The following is a 19048-nucleotide window of genomic DNA, read 5'->3' as shown; positions in this document are numbered from 1 at the left end:
AGGGTTAACGGCCACCTGCGTCTAAACGGCGCTCCGTCGCAGCTACGTCTTTAGAAAGACGTGGTAAAAGCCCTTCGGCGGTAGCTGTGTCTATGTACGACGTAGTGCGTGACGTAGTGCGCACCTAATATTTCTTCATATTTCGCATAAAGGACATATACACATCATCATCATCATCATAATCATCATCATCAGCCTAGTTACGCCCATTGCAGGGCAAAGGCCTCTCCCATACTTCTCCAACTACCCCAATCATGTACTAATTGTGGCCATGTTGTCCCTGCAAACGTCTTAATGTCATCCGCCCACCTAACTTTCTGCCGCCCCCTGCTACGATTCCCTTCCCTTGGAATCCAGTCCGTAACCCTTAATGACCATCGGTTATCTCCCCTCCTCATTACATGTCCGGCCCATGTCCATTTCTTTATTTCAACTAAGATGTCATTTACCCGCGTTTGTTGCCTCACCCAATCTGCTCTTTTCTTATCCCTTAACGTTACACCGATCATTCTTCTTTCCATAGCTCGTTGCGTCGTCCTCAATTTCAGCAGAACCCTTTTCGTAAGCCTCCAGGTTTCTGCCCCATATGTGAGTACTGGTAACACACAGCTGTTATACACTTTCCTTTTGAGGGATAGTGGCAACCTGCTGTTCATGATTTGAGAATGCCTGCCAAACGCACCCCAGCCCATTCTTATTCTTCTGGTTATTTCAGTCTCATGATCCGGATCCGTGGTCACTACCTGCCCTAAGTAGATGTATTCCCTTACCACTTCCAGTGCCTCGCTACCTATCGTAAACTGCTGTTCTCTTCCGAGACTGTTAAACATTACTTTAGTTTTCTGCAGATTAATTTTCAGACCCACCCTTCTGCTTTGCCTCTCCAGGTCAGTGAGCATGCATTGCCATTGGTCTCCTGAGTTACTAAGCAAGGCAATATCATCAGCGAATCGCAAGTTGCTAAGGTATTCTCCATCAACTTTTATCCCCCATTCTTCCCACTCCAGGTCTCTGAATACCTCCTGTAAACATGCGGTGAATAGCATTGGAGAGATCGTATCTCCCTGTCTGACGCCTTTCTTTATTGGGATTTTGTTGGATTCTATTTGCGATTGGATTCTATTTGCGATTACCTTAGTAAATACTTTGTAGGTGACGGACAGTAAGCTGATCGGTCTATAATTTTTCAAATCTTTGGCGTCCCCTTTCTTATGGATTAGGATTATGTTAGCGTTCTTCCAAGATTCCGGTATGCTCGAGGTTATGAGGCATTGCGTATACAGGGTGGCCAGTTTCTCTAGAACAATCAGACCACCATCCTTCAACAAATCTGCTGTTACCTGATCCTCCCCAGCTGCCTTCCCCCTTTGCATAGCTCCTAAGGCTTTCTTTACTTCTTCTGGCGTTACCTGCGGGATTTCGAATTCCTCTAGGCTATTTTCGCTTCCACGATCGTCGTGGGTGCCACTGGTACTATATAAATCTCTGTATAACTCCTCAGCCACTTGAACTATCTCATCCATATTAGTAACGATATTGCCGGCTTTGTCTCTCAACGCACACATCTGATTCTTGCCTATTCCTAGTTTCTTTTTCACTGTTTTTAGGCTTCCTCCGTTCCTGAGAGCCTGTTCAATTCTATCCATATTATAGTTCCTGACGTCCGCTGTCTTACGCTTGTTGATTAACTTCGAAAGTTCTACCAGTTCTATTCTAGCTGCAGGGTTAGAGGCTTTCATACATTGGCGTTTCTTGATCATATCTTTCGTCTCCTGCGATAGCTTACTGGTTTCCTGTCTAACGGCATTACCACCGACTTCTATTGCGCATTCCTTAATGATGCCCATGAGATTGTCGTTCATTGCTTGAACACTAAGGTCCTCTTCCTGAGTTAAAGCCGAATACCTGTTCTGTAGCTTGATGCGGAATTCCTCTAGTTTTCCTCTTACCGCTAACTCATTGATTGGCTTCTTGTGTACCAGTTTCTTCCGTTGCCTCCTCAAGTCTAGGCTAATTCGAGTTCTTACCATCCTATGGTCACTGCAGCGTACCTAGCCGAGCACGTCTACATCTTGTATGATGCCAGGGTTCGCGCAGAGTATGAAGTGGATTTCATTTCTAGTCTCACCATTCAGGCTCCTCCACGTCCACTTTCGACTAACCCGCTTGCGGAAAAAGGTATTCACTATCCGCATATTATTCTGTTCTGCAAACTCTACTAATAACTCTCCTCTGCTATTCCTAGAGCCTATGCCATATTCCCCCACTGACTTGTCTCCAGCCTGCTTCTTGGCTACCCTGGCATTGAAGTCGCCCATCAGTATAGTGTATTTTGTTTTGACTTTACCCATCGCCAATTCCACGTCTTCATAAAAGCTTTCGACTTCCTGGTCATCATGACTGCATGTAGGGGCATAGACTTGTACCACCTTCAATTTGTACCTCTTATTAAGTTTCACAAGACCTGCTACCCTCTCGTTAATGCTATAGAATTCCTGTATGTTACCAGCTATGTCCTTATTAATCAGGAATCCGACTCCTAGTTCTCGTCTCTCAGCTAAGCCCCGGTAGCACAGTACGTGCCCGCTTTTTAGCACTGTATATGCTTCTTTTGTCCTCCTAACCTCACTGAGCCCTATTATATCCCATTTACTACCCTCTAATTCCTCCAATAACACTGCTAGACTCGCCTCACTAGATAACGTTCTAACGTTAAACGTTGCCAGGTTCAGATTCCAATGGCGGCCTGGCAGGAGCCAGGTATTCTTAGCACCCTCTGCAGCGTCACAGATCTGACCGCCGCCGTGGTCAGTTGCTTCGCGGCTGCTGGGGATAGATGAGATGAATATTTACAATTATATTAGGGCTATAATTATATTCGAATGTTGATTGCTGTGCTATCGTTTGTTAACGAAGATTTCCCTCAAGTCTAACTATTTTGAGGCAGTTTTTCGTGTGCGTATCATAGCCACGCGCGCTTATATCGCCTTCCGTTTCTCTACCACGGGTGCGCTTTAAAACCACGGCGCTGCAATTTTGCTTTCCTTTCCTTGATTCTTAGAGACAAAGCAACAACGCGCGCATGCGATCCCATAGATGAGATGAATACATATATATATAGAAAATTATCACTCATAGCTCTCGTAGTATAGCCCTCTGGACCGTTTCCTTTCTTTTTTTTTTTTGTTCTTTCGAAAGTAGTCCTATTAGGGTTATTATAATTACACGAAGGTATTTCGCCCTCGTTAGCAGCAGTCCTTGAGATAGCTAGTCTGGCGGCTAGCTCCCCACGCTATGCGTGCCGCCCTCGCACCTTTTTAAGCTTTTCCTAGACGCTAGAGCTATACTATTGTGCCCGCAAAACCTTGAGCGATCGGCAAGCGCGTTTCCCCCTCTTGGCCGGCGGAGAAGGGAGGCTTCGTTCCGACCGCGAAGTTCCCCCACATCTCAGTAAGGTGCCTGGTGGTGGTCTCGTGCTGACGATGACCTCTCGATGACCCCTCATCTCTTAAGAGGTTCAATACTTACAGGCATTTGTCTCGCAAACCATATTTATTTCAAGGGAATTTTCCATGTCTCAATAATTTCTCTCGTCGTATTCGAGTGCTGATTGCCGTGTTATAGTTTGTTACCGAAGCTTTCCCCTCAAGTCTAAATACTTTAAGGCAGTTTGTCGTGTGCGTATCATGGCCACGCAGGCTTATATCGCCTTAAACTCGCTCTTTTACCTACTACACGCAGAGACAAAGCAACAGCGCGCGCATTAGATCCCACAGATGAGATGAATATTTACAATTATTATTAGGGCTATAATTATATTCGAATGCTGATTGCTGTGCTATCGTTTGTTAACGAAGATTTCCCTCAAGTCTAACTATCCCATAGTTAGACTTGTATTTGTATTGTATTGTAGACTTGTATTGTAGACGCACATTTCCCCCCTCATCTTCCCCGCCCCCCTTTTCCTAAGAAATTATGCCTTCCAACCACTCGTAATCGACTGTCGCGGACATTATCAGTCCCTTTCCACGTAAGTATGAGGCTCGGAGCAGGAGCTACGGCGCTTGAAATTAACCTGGGGCCTGACAAACCAACCGACTGAGCTATCTTTCCGGGCAACATCGAAGGGTCATGAGTTCAAATCACCTGTCATGTTCCTTTTTTTCCCCTTTTTTCTATTTTTTTCTTTCTTTTTAATGTCTTTTCCTTTATTTTATGACTGTACGGGAACCCTCTTAAAATATATATATATATATATATATATATATATATATATATATATATATATATATATATATATATATATATATATATATACATCCTCAATTAGGTATGACGACACATGTGCAAGTCATAAATACCAGGTTCTCTAGTCGAGTGCCATCCGTGTGGTATAACCGATCTCAGATTGGTCAACCTTGACTGATCAAATAGGGCAGCACTGTAGGTTAAATGAGGCGTACAACTCCTGCGGGACCCGCCGTGGTTGCTCAGTGGCTATGGTGTTAGACTGCTGAGCACGAGGGCACGGGATCGGATCCCGGCCACGGCGGCCGCATTTCGATGGGGGCGAAATGCGAAAACACCCGTGTACATAGAATTAGGTGCACGTTAAAGAACCCCAGGTGGTCGAAATTTCCGGAGTCCCCCACTACGGCGTGCTGTATAATCAGAAAGTGGTTTTGTCACGTAAAACCACGTAATTTAATTTTTTAATTTAACTACTGCGGGGATGGTAGAGTATCTGTCTCCCGTGCAAGAGGACCGTGGTTCAAATCCCGGTGCCGCGCTATTCTCCACCGGAAAATAAAAAAAACCGTGTGTTGAGAAAATTGCACAAACAGGCCTGGAGTGCGACCTGATCCCGGCGACCAGAACCGGTAACGCACTCTCTCACCAGAGCAGGATTGGCCACGCTGGTGCAGTACTTGGCCACAACCTCCCATATGAATACATATACACAAATGTATGTATATTCATACAGACCAATGAAACTCCATACCAACATATTTTATACCACGATAGCAGCTTCTTTGGTCAACCAACTTCATAGGGTGGAATGGCTCCTCAACTTTATCTTACAGCCGCGAGACCGAGACAGTCACAATAGGCGAATGATTCTCGGAAAAGCACGGGTGTTGCACGTGCTTCAAGTTACTCGGGAATGTCTCGACATGCGACACGTTTTGTGTATCTTTATTTTCCTCACTGATTCTTCTTAGTTATTTAGGCGCACTAAGTCGGCATGCATATTGGTGCACGCACTCTCGGGACGAAGTATGAAAAGCACTAAGGCGGTGTCATGAGAATGCGCCTCTCAAGCAAGTAGTAGCAGGCTCTTCTCTCTTGAGACCGCCATTTAAGTGCAAAAGCTCATGCATACACAGCTATTTCGCCTCACAAACTTCCTAGGCTCTGAACTTAATGTCATTTTCGCAGGTATGGTGGACACGGTGGACCAGTCCGTAGGCCAGGTGTTCGAGACGCTTGAGGAAGCCGGCATGCTCGATAACGTTGTCGTGCTATTCAGCAGTGACAATGGATGCACCCCATACGGCGATCACTCGACCCGCAGCTTCAATTGGCCACTGCGCGGTTTGAAGATGTCGGTCTGGGAAGGTTCGACCAGGGTTCCCGCCTTCGTCTGGAGTGCCCTGCTCAAGCGGAGGCAAGGAGTGTCGAACCAGCTGATGCATCTAACAGACTGGTTCACAACATTCTACCGAGTCGCTGGTTCGTGCGCAAGCTATTCCTACATCACTGACCTCGATCATTGAAACCAGACATATGGCTGACAAATAGGCTATAGTGTGCAATGCTTTGAGCACTTCATCGAAGGCAACAAATTATACATGTAAATATCACATGTATTCTTCACACGTTTTATGCCGGCGGGAAAACTTTCGTTTAAGAAAGAGCGAGAGGAACAGGCAAGGCAAGAGAGTAACCTGAAAAAGAGTCCGGCTTTTGGCCCTGCACGGTGGAAAGGAACTACTTTGGAATGCAAAGAGATAAGAAAGGAGGTCAAACATGTAGGGTGCTTCTATGTCACGGGTAAAAAGGAGGGTCGCTATTCATATCGGAGGCTATGCGGCCCGGAGTAATTTAACATCTCTGCCCATCAATGCATGATGCCACTGCTGCCACTAACATGCCACGGCTGCATGTTAACAGCCTATTCTAGAGATGGCCACTTCCACCATGTTACCCAGTGTTACCGTGTTATCGGGCCGACGTAGTGGTGCCTCCAAACTGAGATCTGGAGACAGCTAGAAGTCCCTGCGAAGAGCAGGGCATTTTTCCAAACTGGCTCCTTCTCGCCTAGCTGCTTCTTTCTAACCTAAGCTAATTTTTTGAAGGAACAGTAGTATATAGAGTTTTCTGATTTGTTGATTATGGTTTACTGTTGCTTGCGGGCGCCTTTCAGAGCTTTCAGAAGGAATGTCACAGTGTTATGCATGTCATTTGTATACATAAGTCATGCATATGTAAATCGCTTTGCTCCCTTAAATATATCTTCCAGATGCCACAGGATGGAACCATCTGATTCCTCAATGTAAAATTTATTTCCTAAAAATCACACAACATGCTAAAACGCTCTATCTAAAAAGTCACTTCAATGAAGTCTTCAACTAGTTCCAAACTTGTTAAAGGGAACACGGTATAATGTGTCTTAGAATTGCACTAGAAAAGTGTTTCCCTCGTTTATTTAAGGGCGCCTTGAAACACCTTTTTTCGCTAATCATCCAATTATCTCACCAATAAAATACGTCGCCTCACAAATTTCCGGCGGAAAAACATTTTTCCCAACTACAAGCGGAGTTAAACTTAGTTATCGCGCCAATTAGCGACTTTCTCGCTGCTTTCGTCTCCACTAGGGCGCTGAAAGTTACATAGGGGTAGAGTTAGTGCACGTGGCTGCCGTATGCAGTACGTAGACACACAGGAGAAGCCAAAGTCAGCCTATCCCCGAACAAGTTGAGGGTCTAGTCGGCGAGAGGGCTCCTCGTGGCATCGCGTGGCGGTCGCGGTGGACTAAGCTGCTATCTCGGAGGTCACTGCTATCTCGGAGGTCACGTGAAGGAGAAGCATTTAAGCGCAAATGTCCTGCCTAGACCGGCTCTGCTGATACGAAATTATTTTAACGCGATAGCGTTAAGGAGCTCGTGTCGCAGAAAAGCCGGTGTCGTCGGCGTCGGTGTCGGCGTTTGCGGCGTTGACCGTGAGCGATAAATCACGGCAGGCGCTTCATAAATAAAAAGCAACTTCCAAGATTGGCCCGGTGGGAATCCAACCAGGGTCTCCGGAGTGTGAGACGGAGACGCTACCACTCGGCCACGAGTTCGATGCTTCCAAGCGGTGCAAACGCGCCTCTAGTGAATGCGGTGTTGCCTTCGAAACGAGCCGTGGAAAGTTATACTGCGGTGTATATCGGTAATTATGAACATGTAACGTACAGAAGTCACAATTACACGAGTTGCGAAGTGCGTTTCCGCTGCATTTCTTCTGCGCTTTCCGCACACGCAGAGCCATCTTGCGGCAAACACAGAAGACCCCCTCCTCTCAATGTACGGCGCTGCCCCGACAGGAGGCGCACCGCGCGCGCATTGGGACCGCTGCCAGGCGCGTCGCGGGACTCCCTCTCCCCTGACGACGCTTCGCCGTGCTCCCGGTCCTTTCTTTAGATTACTATCTATCTCTCTGCCCGTGCCGATCGCGACGTTTGGCTGGCGTAGATCGTTTCCCCTCCGAGACACCGTGTTCTTTGGTTCGTTCCGTTCGCTCAGGCGCACGTTTCGTTGCCGCGCCGAACGCTGCGTTGCTCGACGCTCACCGCGTGATAAGTGGGCGCTAAGTCCGATGCGGGGCGCATCGTAAGTGATCGCTGTGCCGTAGCACGTTGTCTTATACCCCTTGGCGGGTCGACGGGAACGCTGTCGCGTCCCACTCTTGAAGGCGAAGCTTAAGCGTCCTCCAATTTTTTTCTGTCTCTGTTTAGATCAGAGAAACAAAAGTATTTGATTTATTTACCTCGACTCAACAATAATAGTGTTACAGAGAATGTGCTCGCGATCACGTAATAAGTAAATACCTATTGGCTTGTATCGCTGCTTGCAATGACGCTGCGTGAAGACATTACGAAGGCGAGAGCAATAGACTTTTCTCTGTTTTCGACACGACAGAGAATTTTCTGTGCTGCATGCAATGCGATACAATTTGGTTTGCATTTTCATAGAGCCTCTTCTACATATCGGCGATGTGATGGTGTCGGTTGCTTAAGGGCTGCTAGGGGAAGCACAATCGGGAGGGGCTGTGCCCTCGACGCCAGCAACCATAGAGTCTGGCAAAAAAAATAAGAAGTTTTATTCTGTACGCCCATCCCTTGTCCCATAACTTGAGAAAAATACGCCTTCTGGGAAACGGGAATCTATTTTTTTTCACTGCGAACAAGCTAGTCAGTCTATGTGTACGAACAAAACCAGATAGGGCAATAAGAAGCCCATGTAAAAAGAATCATCGAGGTAATTTTGTTAATTGCCAACGGAAGCAAGCTTGTTGATTCATATATCATATAGCATTACCTAGTGCATAGGCGTGCACACGAAGGGGGCAGAGAGGAGGCAATTGCCCTCCCTATGCTGGTGAGAAGGGACAAAAAATGGACCCTTAGCAAAATTCTTAAAGTACGCTGCCCTACTAAGTTAATTCTTTTTTAATCCTTAACACTGGCTACCTGACTACATTTCCACTACAGGTGCGGTGCATCTGATAGAAAGCGTCGAGACCGTGCGCTTTCAATGAACTTCTATGCACCTTTTTCAGTGTCCTTATTTCTTTTTTCGAGAGGGTTGGGGGGGGGGGCTATGTAATGACTACGGGGGCCTTGCCCACCCCCTAGACTGTCACTTGTGCACGCTTATGTTTGTGGGGAAAATACATAGGGTAAACTGGCAGATGCATGAATAAGCGACTGAGGGAGGCAATCTAACAAAAGAAACGAATCACCACGGGATGTTTTTTTTTTCTCCATCACTGTCACAAGTGTGGTTGCGCTTCCAGTTTTCAATATACAGTTGCCCTTTGAAAAAAGCAACAAAATGAATAGACCCACCTGAGTGTTGAAAGGGTTCACATTGAGGCACTTGGCGAAGCGTGTGTGAGGAAGACTCCAAGGTCACTGCGAAAGAAGGACACGAATTTCCTATGCATACGTTAGCAATAATAGTGACTGTTTGATTTGTTTAGCCGTACTGTAACTATTAGCGCTCAGTTAGGGACACAGTCGTAGGGCACTTGTCGGTGACGTACTTGCGCGATGCATAAGTGTCATTCTTTCCCGAAATTATATTGTTGGAAGTTTGCTCTGTGTGTGTGTTGCCTTTTCTTTCTGTCTGTGCAGTAGCTATGCTACAACCGAAAATCCTTCATACGAAACCACCGGAGTCGAGAACATGTCCCGCGATTGCCATTCTTGCTTTTCGCATAGCGTTTGAGACCTACGAAAAGCCCACGTATTCTAAACATTGCAGATTTCATTCCTCAGACACTGTTTCTAGAGTTTGTTTATGCAACCATAAGGTCGCTGCAATCGCGCTATGCTAATGCAAACCGGGTAAATGTATCAGCTCCGGGATTGGTGGGAACTGCAAAGCGTTAGCTAGTCGTGACACCCCAAGCTCGGGTGCTCTTTTTATAAAACTCCCTTAAAACTCCCTATTACGGATCTCGCCGTTAGAAGCGCCTTGCCCGTGCAGCGTGAATAGAATGCACTGTGTGACTTAGCGCAGGTAGAGGGCTGTGCGACCGATGGCTAATGCAAGGAAAGCAATACCGCAAACGTTAGCTGACACGTCTCTTGCTTCCGAAATTCTGAAGTTCTGCTGCTCCCGCTCACTTGGTACACCGTCCTTGCAACGTGGCAGGTATCCCAGCAGCAACGGCTGCGAACTACACAATGACGTAGTACTTTTTTTTCGAACGCAGGTCACGCTCATGTGGCGTTGTAGTACGTTGCCAGCTGGTGATTTCAATCTCCTCCTTGCGATCGTTTCTGGGTGCACAACTTAACAATACCTGTCACATAATAATCTCCTGCTTGTGTTTTACCTTATTCTAGTGGCACGCATGTATACGTTCTTGTGCTTTACGCTGAACTGCTCCCTTTTTATTTGCTCTTCAGGCGGCAACGTATCGAATCTGAAAAACATGGACGGACTCGACATGTGGGACTACCTGTCGAACGGAACGGGTTCCCCTCGTACCGAACTCGTCTACAATATCGAACCCTTGGAGCCACAGGAATCGTCTGTGGCAGCCATCCGTGACTCGCAGTACAAGCTGGTACTCGACCCCACGGGTACTGACAACGACCGCTACCAAACGACAGGGGGACGTCGTCCTTTCCACGACCTCGACGAACTGCTCGCCCGCTCACTGACAGCCGAGGCACTGAGGAGGTTCTACAACACGGATAGCTTGACCTTCCCTAGTGACTGGAGGCAGAGGGCGACGCTTACCTGCGGCGACAACACCACTGAGAACGTCTCCCCCGACGACAAAGTGTTCCTGTTTGATATCGCCAAGGATCCGTGCGAGCTGAACAATCTCGCAGAAGAACACCCAGACGTGAGTGTCACAAATTGACCGCCTTGACGTAATTAGGGGTAGGTTTTTGTGAGCTCCTGCCAAGTATCCAACGCACAGAAGCATACGGGAATACCGCAGTGACAGAAAATTAGATAGCAGAGGCAAGCAGGTTGACCTGCAGAGAAACATTCAGCCTGTCAGCCTACGTTAGGGGACACATTCCAAAGAAATATTGCAGCGCATATATTGAAACCCTCCTTCATTCACTCTGCACGCTCTCGCATGCGCACGCTAAGTGTTCAAGGAATTTCAGTTTGCTCTTACTAACCGTGATCCGTAATTGTAGAGATTATGTGAGGCATAGCGGAGTGCAGTGTACTAAAATTACTGCGTTCAATAATAGCCCCATTTACTTACGTCCACCGTTCTGCGTACATTGATTTACGCTATTCAGAAATTACGCTATTCAGAAATCAACCTCACAACCAAAGCTCTAAGCAGCGGCCATGTCGCAACCACGCAGCTACCACGTGGTTTCAAATCAACTAAGACAAGAACTACTACCAAGTTTTTGATAAACATTTTATGGACCAGGGCCGAACACAGAATTTCCAAGAGGAGACATGCCGATCGGCACTGCTGATCTCATCAACACTCTTTCTCCCTGTAAACCATCCCTCTTGTTTTAATTAGGAACGTTCGACAAATTTTCACTTTCTCTTACAATTGATGACCAAAGCTTGTCACCAGGGTTACTCAATAGCCGCGCTCACCTATTGGAATTTACGATTATTTTTCCTGTCTTATCTTGCACAGGCGCTCATTCTGCGTCCTCGATTTGAGGAAAAACACAAGTAGGCAGTTACGTCCGGAGGCGCAGCGTTGAAAGCGATAGCAACGCACAGTGTTACGCTGAAAGAGCCTGAGAACGCTGGCAGGATGGGGAGCGTTGTCGGCGGTGTCTCAGGTATCACCCATCGCACGCCAACGGTGCACGAGATGAGACAGAAAAAAAACAGTCAACGTTTCAGTCCAGTGCTCAAGAAAAGGATTCGGTAGATATAACTTGACGTCTACGATTCGTTCTGCTTTTAGACCGGTGCTTGCACCACGGCGTGGTATACAGTGAGCTGCTCAGCAGGAACGATAACGCGCGCGCGCCCACAACGCTCAACCCAGCAGCGGAGGTCAAGACGCCTCCCCTGCTCCAGCAGAGCGATTTGAACGAAGTGTCATAGTGCATCCTCTCGGATGCGTCGCTTTTGCAGGCGAACCCACCGCGCGTCTCTGAGGACTTCCTAATCCACCATTCGCGGGCTGCGTGGGCCACGCAGCCATGTTGATACCTTCGCAGTGTGGCACTGGCTGGGGGGATGGTGGCGCCGTCAGTGCGAACGACCTTCGAGCGCCCGTATATAATTGCTATCGTAATAAAATTGTAATGCACACAACATTAGCCGCGAAGCAACTAAGCACGGACCACAAAGGGAGCTTCGCAGGTGGTCAAAAAAATTTATCTAGGTCTGAAGCCACTTCTCTCCCACCTGGTCTCTCTACAATCTGCGCTAACGAGAAGGCTACAAGATTCGCGGAGCTAAGCGGAATTAACGAAGAGCTTCAAGCGCAACTCGTAACTCAGAACTTCACTGTCGGGTCTGGGGCAATTTTTTTTCTTTTTCTTGTGCAAAGTTTCCTCTTCTCTGAGAAATTTCGCGGAACTGATTTGCCGTCGTACTTTCTTTTTATTTTGCAGATTGTATCGACTTTGAAGAAACGTTTAGATTATTACCGATCAGTTGCCACTCCTAGTTTGAACAAACCCGTTGACCCTGCAAGCTTTCCGGAGAACCACGACGGAACATGGGCACCTTGGGTTGAGTCATCTTGAGAGTCATGCACACGTTGAAAGCACGGCCGCGCTATATTTATTCAATGAGAAATAAAGTTCTGTGGAGAAGGGCATCCTGATTTAACAGCATCTGAATGCAACAAAATCTGAAAAAAAACGAGTAAAAGCTCAAAGAACGGGACGTGCAGACAGAGACAGGCGAAGCGCTTCCTCTGTCTTAGTCTGCACGTCCCGTCCTTTGCACTGTTACCCGTTTATTTTCTTTTCAGACATATACCAACCGACCTAAGTTAGCACTTTATGTCAATAAATTACCTGGACGTGAAACGTCATTGTCAAATATATACTTGACGAGACGGAACAACGGACGTTCTTTAGTCCTTGTGTTGTTTCTTCGTGCTGTAAAGTTATCTATGAAAGCATGTTTATGTCCACTGTATGTCAGTATCTGTTCCAGCATGTCAAAGTCACGGGGCCCATCGGTGCGGTCAATGCTGCAGCTTTATAACGCGTTGTTCGTCGGTTACGCAAGATACAGCCTTCCTGCGCTTGGTAACACCTGCAAAACAAACCTACGTGTACTCCAGGAACTACAAGCTCAAGCCCAAAGGATGTGTCTCGGTCTCCCGAGGTTGCATCTACAGGGGCAACGATTGTCATAGCTGGAGATCCTCTAATATCAACGTTCTTGGCAACCGACGCTCTCATGGCGCATATTCGGCATGTTGCCCAATTACCTTCTCACCATCTTGCCGCTCTACCCGCAGAAAGGCCACACGCAACTTTCAGTCGCATAATTGATGCTAATCGTACCTACATGCGAGCTACATGCCTGCAACAAGACCATCCTCACCTTTATGGTGCCTGCACAGACCTGAAAGACGCCTCACCATCCCAGGAATCGTGAGGAGCCAACATGCCGTCGTTTGCCCTTAAGCAGGCCACATTAGAACTTTTACATGACGTGCACAGTAGCCGCGTACACGTTTACATTGATGGTTCAGTCAGATCTGCAAGCGCAGCTGCCGCTGTATTGATACCAAGAAGATACGTCAAAATACACCTAAAGACGTCACATGTATCTTCAACGACAGCTGGTGAACTGGTAGCCCTGCGTGCGGCTCTTCATTTCATTAAGGAGGAACCATCCCACGGATGGTCAGTATTCTGTGATTCCAAGGCAGCCCTACAGAGTGTACTCTCAGCACTGCGCCATGGATCACATGAGCAGCTCGTCGAACCGATCACAGAATTCCACCATCCACTAGTTGACGGAGGACACGATATAATATATCAGTGGTTGCCTAGTCACTGCGGCATACATGGCAATGATCGAGCGGACGCAGCTGCCCGATCTGCCCATGACGGCGTCGACTGCGTTGCCATTGCTCTTTCGAGAGCCGACGCAGCGAAAAAACTTTCCGCACTTGCGCGTGACATGACATTAGTCCAATGGAATTCATCCGATTTCACAAGTGCACGCCTTCATACCCTGGACCCTAATTCGCTTTGATTTAAGCAACGCGTACATTTATACTGTGGACATGCGCATACCACTTTGAATTTACTATCGTGAGAGTCTGTTTAGAGATGACCGCTAAAAAAGATCCCAGGATATCTAAACGCTTCTCATGAGGTGTGAATGCAAAATCAATAATGTCCATTGTAATGCCGCTGAGCGGTATTTCGAGTTCTGCGCATCGAGTCATGTGCCACAGCGACACGTGCTGCCCGAGCCAGCAAGCAGGAACAGCATGTGGACCCAAAGCCGCATGCCACCGATGCCCTGCGCGACGAGAGACCGAGGAAGCCGCAGCGGCCACCAAGGCTGGCAGGCGCGCGCAGCAGCTGTAAGCGTAGCGGCGGTGAGAGAGAGAGAGAGAAAGAGGTACGGAGCGTGCACTGGCTTCCGAGAGCGACACGTGACCTTCACACTCGTAATAGCCCGCCGTGGTACCATCAGTGGCTCAGTGGTTAGGCGCATCACTCTTGAACGCGAGATCGCGGGGGAATTCCGGCTGCGGTGAGCGCATCCCGATGGGGGCGCATTGAAAAAAAAAAATACATCACGCACTGTGCATTGGATGCTTGGTAATGGAATTGGGGAGTTTTACGTGCCGAAACCAGCATTTGACGATGAGGCATGGCATAATAGGGGGACTCCCGATTAGTTTTGACCACTGGCCGATCTTTAACGTGCCTCCAATGCACGTGACACGGGTGTTTTTCCTGCATTTCGCCCCCATTGAAACGCGGCGGCCGTGGCCTCGTCATTTGATCCGCAACATCGTGTTTAGCAGCGTAACGCCGTATCCGCTAAGCCACCACGGAGGGCGGGAGCTTCGTAAAGAGCCCCGAGAAGTGAAACCTAATTCAGAGCAACCCAGCACTCGGTGCCTCATAATCAGACTGTGTTTCTGTTCTTAATCAGACTGCGTTTTTGTTTCTGTGTATTTGAGTGTAAGTAACATATGCGAGCGAGCGAGCGAGTGAGTGAGTGAGTGAGTGAGTGAGTGAGTGAGTGAGTGAGTGAGTGAGTGATGGGGTGAGTGAGTGAGTGAGTGAGTGAGTGAGTGAGTGAGTGAGTGAGTGAGTGAGTGAGTGAGTGAGTGAGTGAGTGAGTGAGTGAGTGAGTGAGTGAGTGAGTGAGTGAGTGAGTGAGTGAGTGAGTGAGTGAGTGAGTGAGTGAGCGAATAAACTTTTATTGCGTCCAGAAACGCGATAAAACACGGCACCCGGCTAATCCCACGACGAGACTGACATATCTAGTCTGCCGGCCCGATCGCGGGCGCGCTAGACGACCAGGATTTGGTCCTCAAAAATGGAACTTCGCAGGAGCGTGTCCCTCTCGCTTAGAAGAACTTTCTGCTGGGCGAGTTGGTGCATAGCTACGTTAGGAAGAGTTGCGCCTAAGAAAGAACGAGCAGAGGAGAAAAAAGTGAGGTAGGCGGCACGCATAGACCTTCTTAAACTTGCAGTGAAATGGCATTTCCTCTTCTGGCGTGCTAGTTGGTCTATGCGCGTGCACGTGAGCGCAAAGTGTACGCGGTTTGAATGACAGGAAACATTTCGTTCTGTTCAGTGTAACCGGATGTGCAGAGCTATTTCACTCGGGGATGCTTTAATTGAGTTCGTCGGGAGACCGTAACTAATAACGTTAGGATGCATTTAACCCCGAAGCTCACAGCTGCTGTAACGTGGCTTCCCAGATAATAAAATGACTCCAACGCTTGCTGCCAGAGGCAAATTTAATTCCATGACTGCGATAAGTTTGCTGGCCACCCCTTCACAACAGCGGGATAGCCGCGACGCTTGCGACATTTGAAGGACGACTCGATTTACGGGTTATTTTAAAGATATACGAGCGCGAGGGCTCGTAGGATTTTTTATTGCGGTTAGCAAAATGCTGAAGCTCAGTGATAAATAGAAGCGTTCGCTTTGGCAGAGATGCTAAACGAGTCGACGAAGGTGCTGCTGCTACGTACTCAGGCTTACGTCGTTTAGTGACGACCGTTCGTACCAGATTGTTCTTAGGGCAAGTGAAAGCCGACACCGGTAGTGGGAACGTGACTATGCGCTTGGTAGCAGCCTTCTGTTCAAAACGGTGAGTGGTGCGGCAGGAAAAAGTTGCCGTTTCGCTCGTAATGCGAAGCGGTGACGTAATAACTGGCGCAATACTATACGCAGTGCGGCGTGCACATGTTATTGCAGTATCGGTAGGAGTAAATATTCGTGATGTGTGAGCAATCTTCTTTCGAGAAGACTAAGACAAATTTCGGTAGATTTATCGATCGGTCACTCAATGATTACAACATTTCTGAAATACGCAAAACTACTGAGCATGGTTTCACAAAATACAGAGATCCCATTTCATTTTGGCTTGTGCTTCAACGAACCCTTCGAGATGACTTTCGCGCAAATCATCAATCCGTGCAATATCTGATGCCAGCTAGCTGTGTCTTTGTACCATGTTATATTTTTTCAGTTCTAGAAATGAAAGTTGGAGGGAAGCGCCGCACGCACAAATTATGCAGTATGAAATTCCTGCCATATGATCCCCGATTGAAATATATCGTCATTTATCATTTATTCTACCCTTAAAGGCCCCCGAGGAGCATTACATAACAGGGGGGCAAACAAAACAAGGAACAGCACACAGGTAATTATAGTAAAATTAGCAAGGAAGCATACATGATAATGTAGGAATTTATACATTGCACGTAACAAAGGATAAAAGTAAGATATATATATATATATATATATATATATATATATATATATATATATATATATATATATATATATATATATATATATATATATATATATACATACAAATGAAACGTGTGGCACCGTGCAAACAGAAAGTGCAGCACAGGGACTTGAGAAAGTGCTTTCTAGCGCTCAACGAATTCCCTGCCCTGTTGAAGATGTGTGCCACCCCGGTTGTTTCAGCGTAGTCAGAACAGTGACACAAAGAAGTCCAAAGGGACCAAGACCACAGATTTACCTGTGACCAAGCGCGAGCAAGACCGGACAGGCCGCCATTGGAATCTGAACCTGGCAACGTTTAACGTTAGAATTTTATCTAGTGAGGCGAGTCTAGCAGTGTTATTGGAGGAATTAGATGATAGTAAATCGGATATAATAGGGGTCAGTGAGGTTAGGAAGACAAAAGAAGCATATACAGTGCTAAAAAGCGGGCACGTACTGTGCTACAGGGGCTTAGCGGAGAGACGAGAACTAGGAGTCGGATTCCTGCTTAATACGAATATAGCTGGGAAACTACAGCAATTCTATAGCATTAACGAGATGGTGGCACGTCTTCCTGTGAAACTTAGTAAGAGGCAAAAATTGAAGGTAGTACACGTCTTCGCCCCTACATCCAGTCATGATTACCAGGAATTCGATAGCTTTTATGAAGACGTGGAATCGGCGATGGGTAAAGTCAAAACAAAACACACTGTACTGATGGGCGACTTCAATGCCAAGGTAGGGAAGAAGCAGGCTGGAGAAACGTCAGTGGGGGAATATGGCATAGGCTCTAGGAATAGCAGGGGAAAGTTATTATTAGAATTTGCAGAACAGAATATTATGCGGATAATGAACACCTTCTTCCGCAAGCGGGTTAGACGAAAGTGGACGTGGAGGAGCCCGAATAACGAGACTAGAAATGAAATAGACTTTATACTCTGCGCTAATCCTGGCATCATACAAGATGTGGACGTGCTCGGCAAGGTGCGCTGCAGTGACCTAAGGGTGGTAAGAACTCGAATTAGCCTGGACTTGAGGAGGGAACGGAAGTAACTGGTACACAAAGAAGTCAATCAATGAGTTAGCGGTAAGATGGAAACTAGAGGAATACAGGATCAAGCTACTGAACATGTATTCGGCTTTAACTCAGAAAGAGGACCTTAGTGTTGAAGCAATGAACGACAATCTTATAGACATCATTAAGGAGTGTGCAATAGAACTCCGTGGTAACTCCGTTAGGCAGGATAACAGTAAGCTATCGCTGGAGAAGAAAGACCTGATCAAGAAACGCCAATGTATGAAAGCCTCTAACCCAACAGCTAGAATAGAACTGGCAGAACTTTCGAAGTCAATCAACAAGCGTAAGACAGCTCACATAAGGAACTATAATATGGATACAGTTGAACATGCTCTCACGAACGGAGGAAGCCTAAAAGCAGTGAAGAAGAAACTAGGAATAGGCAAGAATCAGATGTTTGCGTTAAGAGACAAAGCCGACAATATCGTCACTAATATGGATGAGATAGTTCAAGTAGCTGAGTAGTTCTATAGAAATTTATACAGTACCAGTAGCACCCACGACGATAATGTGAGAGAGAATAGTCTAGCCGAATTTGAAATCCCACAAGTAACGCCGGAAGAAGTAAAGAGCGCCTTGGGAGCTATACAAAGGGGGGAAGGCAGCTGGGGAGATCAGGTAACAGCAGATTTGTTGAAGGATGCTAGGAACATTGTTCTAGAAAGACTAGCCACCCCATATACACAATGCCTCATGACCTCGAGCGTGCCGGAATTTTGGGTAGAACGCTGATATAATCCTAATCCATACGAAAAGGGACGCCAAAGACTTGAAAAATTATAGGCCGATGAACTTACTGTCCGTTGCCTACAAAGTATTTACTAAAGTAATCGCAAATAGAATGAGGAACCCCTTAGACTTCTGTCAACCAAAGGACCGGGCAGGATTTCGTAAAGGCTACTCAGCAATAGACAATATTCACACTATCAATCAGGTGATAGAGAAATGTGCGGAATATAACCAACCCTTATATATAGCTTTCATTGACTACGAAAAAGCATTTGATTCAGTCGAAACTTCAGCAGTCCTGGAGGCATTACGGAATCAGAGCGTAGATGATCCATATGTAAATATACTGAAAGATATCTATAGCGGCTTCACAGCCGCCGTAGTCCTCAATAAAGAAAGCAAGAAACTCCCAATAAAGGAAGGCGTCAGACAGGGAGATACGATCTCTCTAATGCAATTCACAGCGTGTTAACAGGATGTATTCAGAGGCCTGGAGTGGAAAGAATTGGGCATAAAAGTTGATGGAGAATACCTTAGCAACTTGCGATTCG

At 46.9% G+C, this 19048-nt stretch overlaps 3 protein-coding genes across 4 annotated transcripts in view; 2 read left to right on the top strand and 1 right to left on the bottom strand.

Annotated features, from left to right (window-relative positions):
- Positions 1-12555, top strand: part of LOC135921329 (arylsulfatase B-like) — a 57005-nt gene extending 44450 nt beyond the window's left edge. Inside the window, exons 8-10 of the mRNA XM_065455670.1 lie at positions 5440-5733; positions 10181-10626; positions 12341-12555. Coding sequence (XP_065311742.1) covers positions 5440-5733; positions 10181-10626; positions 12341-12475 — 875 coding nt within the window. The 3' untranslated portion in view covers positions 12476-12555. The remainder of the gene's footprint in view (positions 1-5439; positions 5734-10180; positions 10627-12340) is intronic.
- The window catches only part of LOC135920725 (uncharacterized), a 295472-nt gene that overhangs the window by 231782 nt on the left and 44642 nt on the right, over positions 1-19048 (bottom strand). The window contains exon 2 of one of the 2 annotated variants that reach the window (XM_070523587.1): positions 9113-9178. The exons of the other annotated variant lie outside the window; for it this stretch is intronic. The gene's annotated coding sequence lies outside the window, so the exon portion shown is untranslated. The remainder of the gene's footprint in view (positions 1-9112; positions 9179-19048) is intronic. 2 annotated transcript variants of the gene reach the window in all.
- LOC135921342 (arylsulfatase B-like) overlaps positions 15901-19048 on the top strand; it is a 60420-nt gene continuing 57272 nt past the window's right edge. Inside the window, exon 1 of the mRNA XM_065455672.1 lies at positions 15901-16040. Within this exon, the coding sequence (XP_065311744.1) occupies positions 16009-16040 (32 nt within the window). The 5' untranslated portion in view covers positions 15901-16008. The remainder of the gene's footprint in view (positions 16041-19048) is intronic.

Source organism: Dermacentor albipictus, chromosome 8 (assembly GCF_038994185.2).
Source record: "Dermacentor albipictus isolate Rhodes 1998 colony chromosome 8, USDA_Dalb.pri_finalv2, whole genome shotgun sequence".
Taxonomy (NCBI): Eukaryota; Metazoa; Arthropoda; class Arachnida; order Ixodida; family Ixodidae; genus Dermacentor; species Dermacentor albipictus.
Note: the sequence above shows the minus strand (reverse complement) of the source record. Positions and strands in the feature narration are given on the sequence as shown.